Genomic DNA, 13,748 nt, shown 5'->3' with positions numbered 1-13,748 from the left:
CAGTAAGTCTGAACAAGGCCCTGAATGTGGGCTTTGCACAACAGTTGGACTGTTCAGTTTCACTTATCATATGCCCATTCTGTGAAATTAGAGTGTTGGGTTTAGTTGAACTATGTGTTAGAAACTGTAAAAACAGTCTTATTGTGATTTTGCATTAGTTTATTTTCTGCAAGCCATGAAATTATGTCTAGAACTGCACTATTTGAAACAGTACCAACAACACTGCACACAACATCCTTTGCTGCAAAGCTCGAGTCATCAGAAAACAGAAATATTTTAGAATTACCTGTAATACTAGAGGGCATATCATCTATATAAATAAGGAACAGGAATGGCCCCAGCACTGATCCCTGGGGCACCCCCCCACCCCCCACCCCCCACCCTCCACCCTCCACCCCCGTTTAATCGTACCCCGCTCAGACCCCACATCACAGGCATTCTCAACACTGAAGAACGACCCTTTTCCTATCTGTTATTTAAGTAAGAGCTGAACCTACTGTGAACTACTCCCTGTATTCCATAACGGTGCAACATATGGAGCAATATTTTGTGATCAACACAATCAAACACCTCAGTTAATTAAAAAATGCCTAGTGTTCAAAACTTTTTGTTGAATCCAGCTAGTACCTCATGGAGAAAAGAGAATGTAGCATTTTCAGTTGTTAAACCACTTCTAAAACCAAACAGTACATTTTATGGTAAATTAAAATGATCTGTTATCCTTACATACACTTTTGGGTAACTTTAGTGAAAAGTGGTGGTATAGAAATAGGCCTGAAATAGTCTACATTCTCCCTTCCTCCCTTTTTATAAAGCGGCTTTACTACCAAGTACTTTGATCGTTCAGTAAACTGACCATTCTTAAAAGAAAAATTACAAATATGACTAAGTAGAGGAGTAGCATGTGCAGCACAGTACTTTTAATATTCTGCTAGGTACTCTGTCGTATCCATCTTCAGTCTTCCAACATTAATCCTAAACAGCACAGAAATAACCTTTTCTTCTTTTCCAAAAGAGAGGACCAACATTTAGACTGAACACATAACTGCCGCCTGTAAAAAGGTGTCAGCGTCACTTCACTACAGAAATATGAAAAAGTATTTCCTTTTGAGCTTAAAAAGAAGCTTGTAGAGAACCTAATATTCCCATTACTTTACTATGGTGATGCCATTCTGTGAGGATCTTTGTTCGAATCCTCAAGTGGGCTGGAACTGCAATGAATGCTTGTGTACAATACATTTGCGATGTGTGCTTCTTTGAACATATCATCTACATCTACATCTACATGATTACTCTGCAATTCACATTTAAGTGCTCGGCAGAGGGTTCATCGAACCACAATCATACTATCTCCCTACCATTCCACTCCCGAACAGCGCGCGGGAAAAACGAACACCTAAACCTTTCTGTTCGAGCTCTGATTTCTCTCATTTTATTTAGATGATCATTCATACCTATGTAAGTTGGGCTCAACAAAATATTTCCGCATTCGGAAGAGAAAGTTAGTGACTGAAATTTCGTAAATAGATCTCGCCGCAACGAAAAACGTCTTTGCTTTAATGACTTCCATCTCAACTTGCGTATCATATCTGCCACACTCTCTCCCCTATTACGTGATAATACAAAACTAGCTGCCCTTTTTTTGCACCCTTTCAATGTCCTCCGTCAATCCCACCTGGTAAAGATCCCACACTGTGCAGCAATACTTTAACAGAGGACGAACGAGTGTAGTGTAAGCTGTCTCTTTAGTGGACTTGTTGCATCTTTTAAGTGTCCTGCCAATGAAACGCAACCTTTGGCTCGCCTTCCCCACAATATTATCATGTGGTCTTTCCAACTGAAGTTGTTCGTGATTTTAACACCCAGGTACTTAGTTGAATTGACAGCCTTGAGAATTGTACTATTTATCGAGTAATCTAATTCCAACGAATTTCTTTTGGAACTCATGTGGATCACCTCACACTTTTCGTTATTTAGCGTCAACTGCCACCTGCCACACCATACAGCAATCTTTTCTAAATCGCTTTGCAACTGATACTGGTCTTCGGATGACCTTACTAGACGGTAAATTACAGCATCATCTGCGAACAACCTAAGAGAACTGCTCAGATTGTCACCCAGGTCATTTATATAGATCAGAAACAGCAGAGGTCCCAGGACGCTTCCCTGGGGAACACCTGATATCACTTCAGTTTTACTCGATGATTTGCCATCTATTACTACGAACTGCAACCTTCCTGACAGGAAATCATGAATCCAGTTGCACAACTGAGACGGTACCCCATAGGCCCGCAGCTTGATTAGAAGTCGCTTGTGAGGAACGGTGTCAAAAGCTTTCCGGAAATCTAGAAATACGGAATCAACTTGAGATCCCCTGTCGATAGCAGCCATTACTTCGTGCGAATAAAAAGCTAGCTGCGTTGCACAAGAATGATGTTTTCTGAAACCGTGCTGATTACGTATCAATAGATTGTTCCCTTTGAGGTAATTCATAATGTTTGAATACAGTATATGCTCCAAAACCCTACTGCAAACCGACGTCAATGATATAGGTCTGTAGTTAGATGGATTACTCCTACTACCCTTCTTAAACACTGGTGCGACCTGCGCAATTTTCCAGTCTGTAGGTACAGATCTATCGGTGAGCGAGTGGTTGTATATGAGTGCTAAGTAGGGAGCTATTGTATCAGCATAATCTGAAAGGAACCTAATCGGTATACAATCTGAATCTGAAGACTTGCCCGTATCAAGCGATTTGAGTTGCTTCGCAACCCCTAAGGTATCTACTTCTAAGAAACTCATGCTAGCAGCTGTTTGTGTTTCAAATTCTGGAATATTCCATTCGTCTTCCCTGGTGAAGGAATTTCGGAAAACTGCATTCAATAACTCCACTTTAGCGGCACAGTTGTCAGTAACAGTACCATCAGCACTGCGCAGTGAAGGTATTGACTGAGTCTTGCCGCTTGTGTACTTTATATACGACCAGAATTTCTTCAGATTTTCTACCAAATTTTGAGACAATGTTTCGTTGTGGAACCTATTAAAGGCATCTCGCATTGAAGTCGTGCCAAATTTCGCGGGTCTGTAAATTTTAGCCAATCTTCGGGATTTTGCATTCTTCTGAACTTCGCATGCTTTTTCCGTTGCCTCTGCAACAGCGTTCGGACCTGTTTTGTGTACCATGGGTGATCAGTTCCATCTCTTACCAGTTTATGAGGTATGAATCTCTCAATTGCTGTTGCTACTATATCTTTGAATTTGAGCCACATCTCGTCTACATTTGCATAGTCAGTTCGGAAGGAATGGAGATCGTCTCTTAGGAAGGCTTCTAGTGACACTTTATCCGCTTTTTTAAATAAAATTATTTTGCATTTGTTTCTGGTGGATTTGGAAGAAACGGTATTGAGCCTAGCCTACAAACAATTATCATGGCTGCGTGCCGGTAAGTGTAGAGGCTACCGTACTCTACATTTGCTCTATTTGTCTTCAACTCTTATTCTACTTTCTGAGCAGCACAGCATAAATACTTGTCCTCAACAAAGTAAAATTCTCCCTTTTCCATCACATAGCAATGCCATATTTTCTCAATCATTTTCTGCATCAGGAACTTGGCTTTGGAACAGTCCTCCACAAAATATCCAAGAAATTAAATTCCTCCCAAGACTGCAAAAGACAGCTAATGGTCTACCTTCTATCACAATAGCCATCAGTCCTACACACTATGCAGTTAATTCTCGTCAGTCTCCCTACTGCAGAACTTTACTCTCATTCTCACTGGCAAGATTCTATATTTATATTCTGTTCTTTCCTAACAGCCACAACCACTGCCATGTCTATCTTCTCCTCTCTCTTAATCCATTCCACTTTTGATAATATTAAACATGGTTCAAATGTACTCTATATCAGTCTTAATGCCAGTTACTATTTTGTATGTTTGTTCCTTGTCAGGTGTAAGAGAGGAGGATTAAGGCCCTCAACTGGTCAGGCTAAATAAGCAATAAGTATATAAGTAATAAAAAATAAATGAATACTGGTGGCGCGCACTCACATCCATCCACTGCAAAATCTAGAACATTTTCTGAACTCAAGTGTAACGAGGTATTCCGAATAGAACGAACTACTCCATGCAAACAGTCCACAGCTCGTGGTCTAGTGGCTAGCGTTGCTGCCTCTGGATCACTGGGTCCCGGGTTCGACTCCTGGCCGGGTTGGGGATTTTCTCCACCCGGGGACTGTGTGTTTGTGTTGTCATCACCATCGGTGAATATGGCATGATTGGACAGTATAAAAAACTTAGACTGTGTAAAAATTGGGACTTTGTACGGGCACTTATGACGGCACAGCTGAGTGCCCCCACAAACCGATCAACATCATCAGCAGCAGCGGCATCAACATCATCAGCAGCAGCGGCATCAACATCACCAGCAGCAGCGGCATCAACATCATCAGCAGCAGCGGCATCAGCATCATCCATGCAAACAATCTTAATTACTTTAAACATTACCCATTTGGAACATTAATTGCACTTTCTTGACACCCTGAAAGCCATGCACCAAGGGAGTCAGGAGGATGTATTATTTCTTAACTCAGTACCACACCAATACTTAGTTTGATCATCTGTGACATCAAACTAAATTTTTCACTGTATTGAGGATTTTGTAGCAGAGAGGAAACAGCATGTTATCTTGGATGGTAAGTCATTAAAAGAAGTAGATGTATCATCAAGCATGCTCCAGTGAAGAGTATTGGAACCCTTCTTGCTTATCTCTTATATTGATGAGCTACAGTTGCCTCTGCACAGGCACCAATTCAGCCAAGTTCATCAAAGCAGTCACTGCCGACTTCACATCAACACAATGTTGTTACAGCTTGCATTTCCTGTATCGGGATGATATTCCCTGCATTCTGCCCTACATTAAATTGGACTATCAACCCATGGAGCGTTGAAAATTTTTATCACAACTGGATAAAGAATGTCAGGTCATCTACGAGTTATTGTTTGAAATAAATATGTATCCCTGAAGATGTTACTCCAACAGTGCGAAACTAGTCAGATCATAAATAAAGATTTATCACACAGCCAAAACAGTCTTTTTCATCAGGGTACAATTCTACAGCAGTGTATGTCTGCAATACAAAATTTTGGTGTGTTGCTGTCTTCAGTGTGGAAGGACCTGGGTTTAATTCCCAGTATCTCCTCAGATTTTCTTATGAGATGGTGAGGTTTGACAGAGGGTCCTCTCAGCCCTTGCAGCCAAATGAGGTACTGCTCGAATGAAGAAGTAAGCAGTGGCATCATCAGAATTCCTCTAATGGCAATAACAATTGGACAGTTTGGAGATGTGCTGATCTCACAGCCCATGATCATAGATCGCTCCTTGTATTGCCTTGTAAACAGCATTGCAATAACCTAATGTCTCATTTGTGAATGGTTTTTAATGTTTAGGTTCTACAGAGAATATTAATAACAACCTCAGACTAACTGTTCCCTGGTTCACTTTCCATGAATTCCTTGCCTCCAACTTTGCCTCACCACCTTTCTACAAATCCCTTCCTATGGACACCAACATTTCAGGAGAAGAAAGGACAGCCATACAAAGCCTCAAAATAATCCTCTTCTAATCATCCTACCCAGTGCTTTTTTTTTCCTACAAAAAAGTTTGAGGGTACTCCGAGATTGGAGATAATGCAGCGAAAATTACTTATAACTGAAGCAAAGGATGCCACCCGTCTGCTTTTAGCCATGACATCATCAACATGTTGAACTACAAAAAAATGGTATCGGACTCTTCAGTTGACAGTCAAATGAAGCAGGCGATACCAAGAAACACTCAAACACACACTTCAGTTACATCACCTCAAATGAAGCATGTGATTCCCATCAACCCCTGAACAATAAAAGAAAATGGTATTTTACACTGGCTGCCAGCGATTCAGTTGTTGAGAACGGTTGCCGCAGCTTTGAAAAGCTTGAAACAGTCAATGACATCACTTTTCCCACCAAAAACTGCACTGGTATCGTTCGTATTGCAATTACCAACACAAAAAAAAAGAAATAAAAAAATTACGTCCGTGAAATAAATCTTTGGCACTCTTCCAAGTTCTCAACATCATAAAAAAATTACTTTGTCGACAAAAAAGTTTGCGGGTATGCATCCCCCAATGTTCCCCCAGAAAAAAAAGCACTGATCCTACCTGCACCGTCATTATTAACTGCAGTGACTATCTGGCAGAAGGCCTCCACCTATAAACTCTGACAGAAGTTTAACATAACCTCATATCTCTGCTTAAAGACTTAGGCCCTTCCCAGAATCTTTCCTCCGAATCCATTTCCCTCCTCACCTCTATTACAGCCTGCACACACACCTTCCACATACTCCCCAAAATCCAAAAACCCTACAATCCTGGGTGCCACAGCGCGGTCTGTTGTTATGCCACCACTGAAAGAATTCTGTCCCCCATTGACCAACACTTCCAACCAACTGCCTGTAATCTAGCCTCCTGTATCAAAGATAGCAATTACTTCCTTCGCCAGCTCTCCACTGTCCCCACCCGTTTATCTCCTGGATCCCTACTCATCACTGTCAATGCCACCTCCCTATACAACAATATCATTCATGCCAATAGTCTTGCCACTATTCAACACTACCTCTACAAATGTACTTCAGACCCTAAGCCCACTACCTCATTCCTTGTACACCTTACTAACTTTATCCTACCATACAACTACTACTCCTTTGAAGGGGAGGTATACAAACCTGTCTGTAGTACAGCCACAGGCACCCACACAGCACCCTCCAATGCCAACCTGTTTATATGCTATATAGAGGGGACGTCCCTAGAACCCCAAAACCCCAACCTCTGGTCTGGCTCAGGTTCACTGATGATGAACTCTGTGCCAAGAGACCCTATCCTTAATGCTTCACAACCGTATCACATTCTCTCCCATCTGTTTTACCTGGTTCTGTTCAACCCAGTGTGCAATCTTCCTGGATGTTGACCACCACCTTTCTGATAGCTCCATCTACACCTCTGTCCACATTAAACCCACCAACCACCATTTCACTGATGAATCAGCAGAAATATGACAGTCCCTTAGTAATCAAGATGGCAGTTTCCAGCTGATTCTACTTGGAATCCAGTCATAGAAAAGCTTCATACTTTGCGTAGCCTGCATTGATCTGTGATTTTTTTCATGCAAAGACAACTGAACTGATATCTATGTGGCTAGCTTTCACCACAGAAGACGTGGGGCACGGCACATGGACTTGCAGCAGAAGTGCATGCGCCCAAGTAGCCCATGACAAACACCAACTGAATACACCATTCACGTGTCAATGCAATATTTAAATATGTGAATTAAGAGCATTTCCGTCAGTATTCACCTGAAGATGGTCAGAATATTCTGTGTCTAAATATCATGGCAAGAAGTTTTTGATATCCAGCACTTTGAAATTTTATGGAACAATCTGTACACTGAGAAAGTTTTAAATTTAACATCTGATTAATCATAGTGTCCAGTCTGTAAATGAAATGGAGGTAACAAATTTGTACAAATGCTTCATTGCACCACTTTAAATATATTACAGGCATAATCTAACAGTTAGAGGCAAAAATAATCTGAGGAAACATTGTACTCATTACAATAATAAGACTGTCCATTAATAGACAAATTTTGGCTGTTGCGTACAGAGATGTGTGTGATACCTCTCACACATGTACACTTGTCTTCTGCAAAGCACAGCAGTGTAATAAATTTACATTCTGGATCACTTTCAAACAGTCTGAGAAACAGAACAGTGGATGACTAGTTGAAGTTACCTCATGGAAGGAAGGATAAGTACATTAAGCTGTATTGAAAAACTGATTTCTCTTTTGTTTCTTACAGAGTCACCCACCTGAATGCCTGTTCAGCTGACGGAGGATGTATCTGCCATTGTGTACAGATAGCTGGTGGAAGAGGGCGTGCATGGTGACTCTGTGGGCATCCAAGTAAGAGTGCACGTCCACTTTGTCACACGTTTGAATCCTGTTGGAGACAAAACATCACATATTCCAATAACACTGTATGCAGTGAGATTGCTGTTCTATTACTACTAAGACAAACTATAGATTACAATTTTACTGCTTTAGGTGAGTATTTTTTTGCATTTAAGATCGCAATTAAGTATAACATTAGTTCAAGACTAAACCAAAGCCACAAATCAAGCCAATGCGATAAATGCCAGACTTTTTGACTTCTGATAGCAGCCGACTCAGCATCATGTGAGCATTTAAATTTTGATCATATGGCACAAATATGCAGGCAGATTTTGGTAAGATTCGAAAATGCTGCAAAGACTGGAGACATACTTTAAATGTTCAGAACAGTTAAGTTGTGCACTCCAGTGCAGTGAAAAGCATAGGATACTGTGACTACATTAACAATGAGTCACAATTGGAATCAGTCAACTCATTCAAATAATGTGCACATAACATTTTGTGAGGATATGAAATGGAATGATCACATAGGCTCAGTCATAGGTAGAGCAGATAACACACTTTAGTTCAGTAGCAGGATACTGAAAAAAAACAGTCAATCTACAAAGGAGCTTACTTACAAAATACCTTGTGTGACCCATATAGAATACTGTTTAAGTGTGTGGAACACATACCAAATAGAGCTAACAGGAGATAAACACACACATGGTGTGTCAGCAGGAATGATCAATATTCTGGGATATGACAATAATGATTATTTGGAGCCAAAACGTCTAGTAAACAAGGTCTCAAATGCATACCTCAAGAACTATGGCACTGGCTCAATAGAAGAGATTCACTTCACAGTAGCGAAAATGAAGTGCTCATAGCTTTCAAGCTACACATTTTAAGAGCCCATCTCAATTAGCATTTTCTGCTTTGAATGATCAGACTTGTCATAGCCCTGTACACTCACCATTTCTCCCCATTTCCTGCAGGTCAGACACTTGTAAATAAATGTCAACTATATTATGTAAGCCTAATTACAAATTTTAACTGTGACATGAAGTTTTAAATATTGAAACAGTGTTAATATGGACACTGCAAAAACATGCAGAAGTCACAGGTTTAGAGGCGACTGACATTTATGATGTGTTTTGATATAATAATCATTTAATCAAATGTTAACAGGGCCTACATTTGAGAAACACAGAGTCATGTAACTTACTTACATGCCAAGATCACACTGGCTAGTTAAAACAATCTGTGTGCCTTAAGTAGCCATTGTCATCTTGGCACATGTTTAAAATTATAACCACAGGTTTTCTGAAGAACATAAATGCTTTTGACAGTAAAACTATTTATCCATAAAATCCAATATTGCAATTTGGGCCTTGTGGCCATTATCAAGTGCAGTACTGTGAAAATTGTGCTTCAGCAACAAAACTGACGATTATATATGCTTTCATCACATACAAAGATTACTGCTGCTGTTATGTTGTACATAAATGTCACCACACTCCGACCCAAGTTCACTGTATTAACTGAGATACATTAACACAATGAACATGTGTATTGGTTTATTGCTATTTACATAGAAGATAACATTCTGCTCAAGTTGTTACATCCCCTTCACAAAGATGAGGATCAAAGGTAGCTCCTTGCATGAAACCATCACAAATGTTGAATGAGTCTCCTCTGGATTGTAGCAGGGCTTCACATGGGACACAAGGACAATGTGTCTGTGCTTTTGTGTTCTTGGTGAGGGGTTATAATCCTCAATTTGTTATGTAATGCTTGGCAAGTAATGAAGGATATGATAGGACCCAAGGAAGCACTTTAGTAACTTTTATGACAGTCGCACTTTCCAGTAATGATCCAGACCGAGTCTCCCGGGCTACACCTTAATGGCCGGTGCTTTGTGTCATAGCAGTATGGACCTTTCTCATCTGCATCAATGGTCCATATGCAAACCAGCTGCCTTGCTTCTTCAATACTGGTGATGAGCTTTTTTCAAAGTCATCCTAAGTGTCATCTGGTTGAAAGATGACCTCACAACTGTGGAGCAGAAGGAATTATGTGAAGCCTGTTGTGTCTTGCTTTACTGTGTTGTATGTGAATGTCATGATGGGCAACATTGTAACACAATATCTCCGACATCAAAGTACATCAATAATATACCTGCTTATGTCTTATTAAAGTGTACTGTGATGCCATTCATCTATGGATTTTAGGCAGTTGTCACCTTGTGGGTGATGTCACAGTATCAAATTACCTCTAATACTAATCTTGACTGTAAAACCTTTCCACAATCTTTCTGTTCTGTGCTTCGAAACTGTCTTTTTCAAAGTTTGTTGCATCACTTAGTTTTCCTGAAATTAGCAGCTAGGTGAGTGGTTGGTACCTCTCAACAGTGATGGGGAAAGGCTACGGTACGTCAGGAATCGTCCGGTCCAGGGTACAGGGTTGGGCTTCATCCCACAGGTCGCCTATAACCACTGCAGTTGACCGGTATGATGTAAATAGAACTGTTTTAATTGGTGACGTGCAGCAGCATAGCAGTACTGAAACTTCACCTTCTTTCTCTGCAGCAGTGTACAACATGTCCAGGGCACACACAACAGAAACACACTGGTGTGTTGTCCTCTGTCCAAATGGCTACAGGGCATTTGATTTGTCGGAGGAGTCGATTGCACCCACACTGATCGGATGTTAGGTTGTAATTTGATAGTTGTGGGGTAAGTCCGAGTTGGCCGAGTCCTTTCTTTGTCACTAGTTTGACTGTTGGCAGCAACTGATGCTACAGACTGACATACCCCTTCTTCGACATTCTGTAGTACTTCCCGATGCACAGAGGAGGAGGAGGAGGAGGAGGAGATTAGTGTTTAACGTGCCGTCAACAACGAGGTCATTAGAGACTGAGCGCAAGCTCGGGTGAGGGAAGGATGGGGAAGGAAATCGGCCGTGCCCTTTCAAAGGAACCATCCCGGCATTTGCCTGAAGTGATTTAGGGAAGTCACGGAAAACCTAAATGAGGATGGCTGGAGACGGGATTGAACCGTCGTCCTCCCGAATGAGAGTCCAGTGTGCTAACCACTGCGCCACCTCGCTCGGCGATGCACAGAGTCGATATTCGTGGCTGCTATCATTTGTGTATTGGGACCAACATTTCTGGCTGCCATAAACTGCTGTGTCTCTTCTATTACTATCTGGCATACGAGAGAGAGAAGCTCATGATCTTCCATCACTACCATAGGGGCTACATTTGACAGTCCGTCACACTTCCTTCATGTGACACTCTTCTGTTGCACTTTCTCAATTCGCTGGCATGACTTGATCAATTCCTCTGCACCCCAACACCCTTTACCAGAAGAACTTGGTGCATGTCTCTTGTGAGTACTTTAATCAAGTATGAGATTTTGTCACTTTCTGTCATATTCAGATTCACACTATGGCGCAGGGCCAAAACATTCTGTATGCGAGTTCAGTTCACTGGGACTTGTTCTTCAGTCACCGTCCTGCTAAGTGGACTTGCTGTCGATTGTCGCCAAACTTTTCTTCAGTACAGCCTGGAATTTTTCCAGCTACTGGGCTTCTCTTTGTTGCTGTCAAACCACTGCTTGTCTGTGCAGTCTATTTCTGATAACACCTCATACCATCCTGCCTGTTGTATTTTGTGATTCATTAAAATCCTTTCAGCCATTTTGTCAGGTACTGACGAGCATCTCTGGAAAAGTCTAGGTGCCCGATAAGCAGCTGTCTTCCTGCTGTTTTGGAATTTGTCTGTCTCTTCAATACTGTGTGTACCCTGATTTCTGTCTGTACAGAAGATGGCTTTTATGTGGCCTAGTTGGAGCCACGGTGATGTAGATGTTTTTAACTATGCAGCATCTCCACCAAACCACATCATGTCGAAACAACAAGTCCAGATCTGAAGGGAGGGTTGTTGATGAAGTACAACACACAGGACTGAAAGCACATTTATTACTGACACTAACCGACAGCCAGAACAGGACTGAACTGAACTCCTGGATGGAAGGTGTAGCTATTTATACAAACATGCAACATGTAGTGTGCTGGTATTTATACAAACATCAAATATTCCAGAATATACAGACATTATGAACACAAGTTATTTCAAAGACACTGAATATTTCAGAACAGACAAATATCACAAACATAAGATATTTCAAGAGCCTTCCAGAATTGATAACTACAAAATAACAAATAATTGCCTGCAGCACATTAGCTAGTGGCCATATATCCATAACATCTGGAACAATTTCAACCAATTTTGGTATACATATGACCTAACTGGAAAAATTAACGTCATGACAAGACACTGACTTTCCTACACAGTTCCACTAAGGATGCATCCATCTAGGATGTGTGTGGTGTACTGCATTTGCTGTTCTCACATGAGAAAAAGCAAATCTGCCTTTCAATCACAAAACTAATGCTCTTCACAATCACTGCCATGGTGTAGGAAATCATGATCTCTTGTTATAAGAATAAATAAACACCATCTGGATTAGAAATTTTCATTTACTAGCTACCAGTTTAAACCTGCACTGCTGACCATCACCATGTTGTTGTGACCGAGACGATGTTCATTTATCAGTATAATGAGACATCATGGTTCTTATGATGTGGCACTGACAAACTGCACTTTGCAGCACCAGACCTGAAAATGATCTGGATTGCAGATTTAATCTGGTAGTCAGTAAATAAAAGCTTGTGATCCAGACAGTGTTTGTTTATTATTACAAAAATAATACTGCATGGCATATTAATAAGAAAAATTAATATTCTTCTTTCCTACCAAAGTTAATGAAACATACATCAAATTAAATGTGTGACTCAGTACTTTCATTTCTGGCAAATGTTTATCCACAATCCAAATCCACTCCAATGGCACAAGAAATATATAAATTTGCAGCTAGCAAAACAATTTCCATGAGGAGTGCTACAAGCAAGCTAGCACATCGTCTCACCTCACATAATTCTCAGTGCACCACGGAAGCACAGCTGCCGGGCAGCTGCCGTTGAAGTGGGCGTTCTCCCAGAACAGAGACTTCTTCAGCGACGGCAGCCCCATCTTGCTTCCGACCCCTGCTGCTACCCCGTACAAGTGCTGCCCCTTCCAACTCTGTGAGAGAAACAACTAAGCAAGTTAGAAACAAATACTTCACTGAAAAATGAAGAGCATAAGCAGCAGTAGCACACACAGTTTGCCAACACTTCACCGTTATATTACACCAGCGATAGCCTGAAGGTAGCACGAACAGGACCCTGTTGTCACTCCCAGACTCGATAAATGCTCGTTTTCCTTTCTGCAAAGTGGTTTCTTTTTGCAATTATCTGATAAGAACTACTTCATTGTCTACAATTTGTAAATTCTTATTATTCAGGTAGCAATTTATGTTTTTCTGATTCCTATTGTGTATTTCATTTTGCTGAGGAATTTCTGATTTACCAATAATGCTAGATACAGAACTGTGTTTAAAATCTCATAGTATCCAGTGTATTTCAACAGTGCTAATCATCTTTCGCTGGAATAGTGATGTATACCGAGCTCCAGCACCAAATGTTTTCAGACTGTTACCTAATACGTAATAACTCTGAAGCTATTTTAATTTGAAGCTTTCTATACTTACATAAAAATTTAATCACGAATATTCCTTAAATTTTATTCCAATGGTGTGGATTCTAATTAATTAATTAAAATGGATTATTAAAGGCATTTAATGGAAAATAAAGCAGAGCATGCAGAAGATATGGCGAGATGT

General features: G+C 40.7%; 1 protein-coding gene across 1 annotated transcript in view; it reads right to left on the bottom strand.

Moving 5' to 3' along the window:
* The window catches only part of LOC126215115 (angiotensin-converting enzyme-like), a 398,784-nt gene that overhangs the window by 46,244 nt on the left and 338,792 nt on the right, over window positions 1-13,748 (bottom strand). The window contains exons 8-9 of the mRNA XM_049941769.1: window positions 12,954-13,108; window positions 7,899-8,029 (exon numbers count right to left, since the gene is read on the bottom strand). Of these exons, the coding sequence (XP_049797726.1) occupies window positions 7,899-8,029; window positions 12,954-13,108 (286 nt within the window). The remainder of the gene's footprint in view (window positions 1-7,898; window positions 8,030-12,953; window positions 13,109-13,748) is intronic.

This window comes from Schistocerca nitens, chromosome 12 (assembly GCF_023898315.1).
Source record: "Schistocerca nitens isolate TAMUIC-IGC-003100 chromosome 12, iqSchNite1.1, whole genome shotgun sequence".
NCBI lineage: Eukaryota > Metazoa > Arthropoda > Insecta > Orthoptera > Acrididae > Schistocerca > Schistocerca nitens.
Note: the sequence above shows the minus strand (reverse complement) of the source record. Positions and strands in the feature narration are given on the sequence as shown.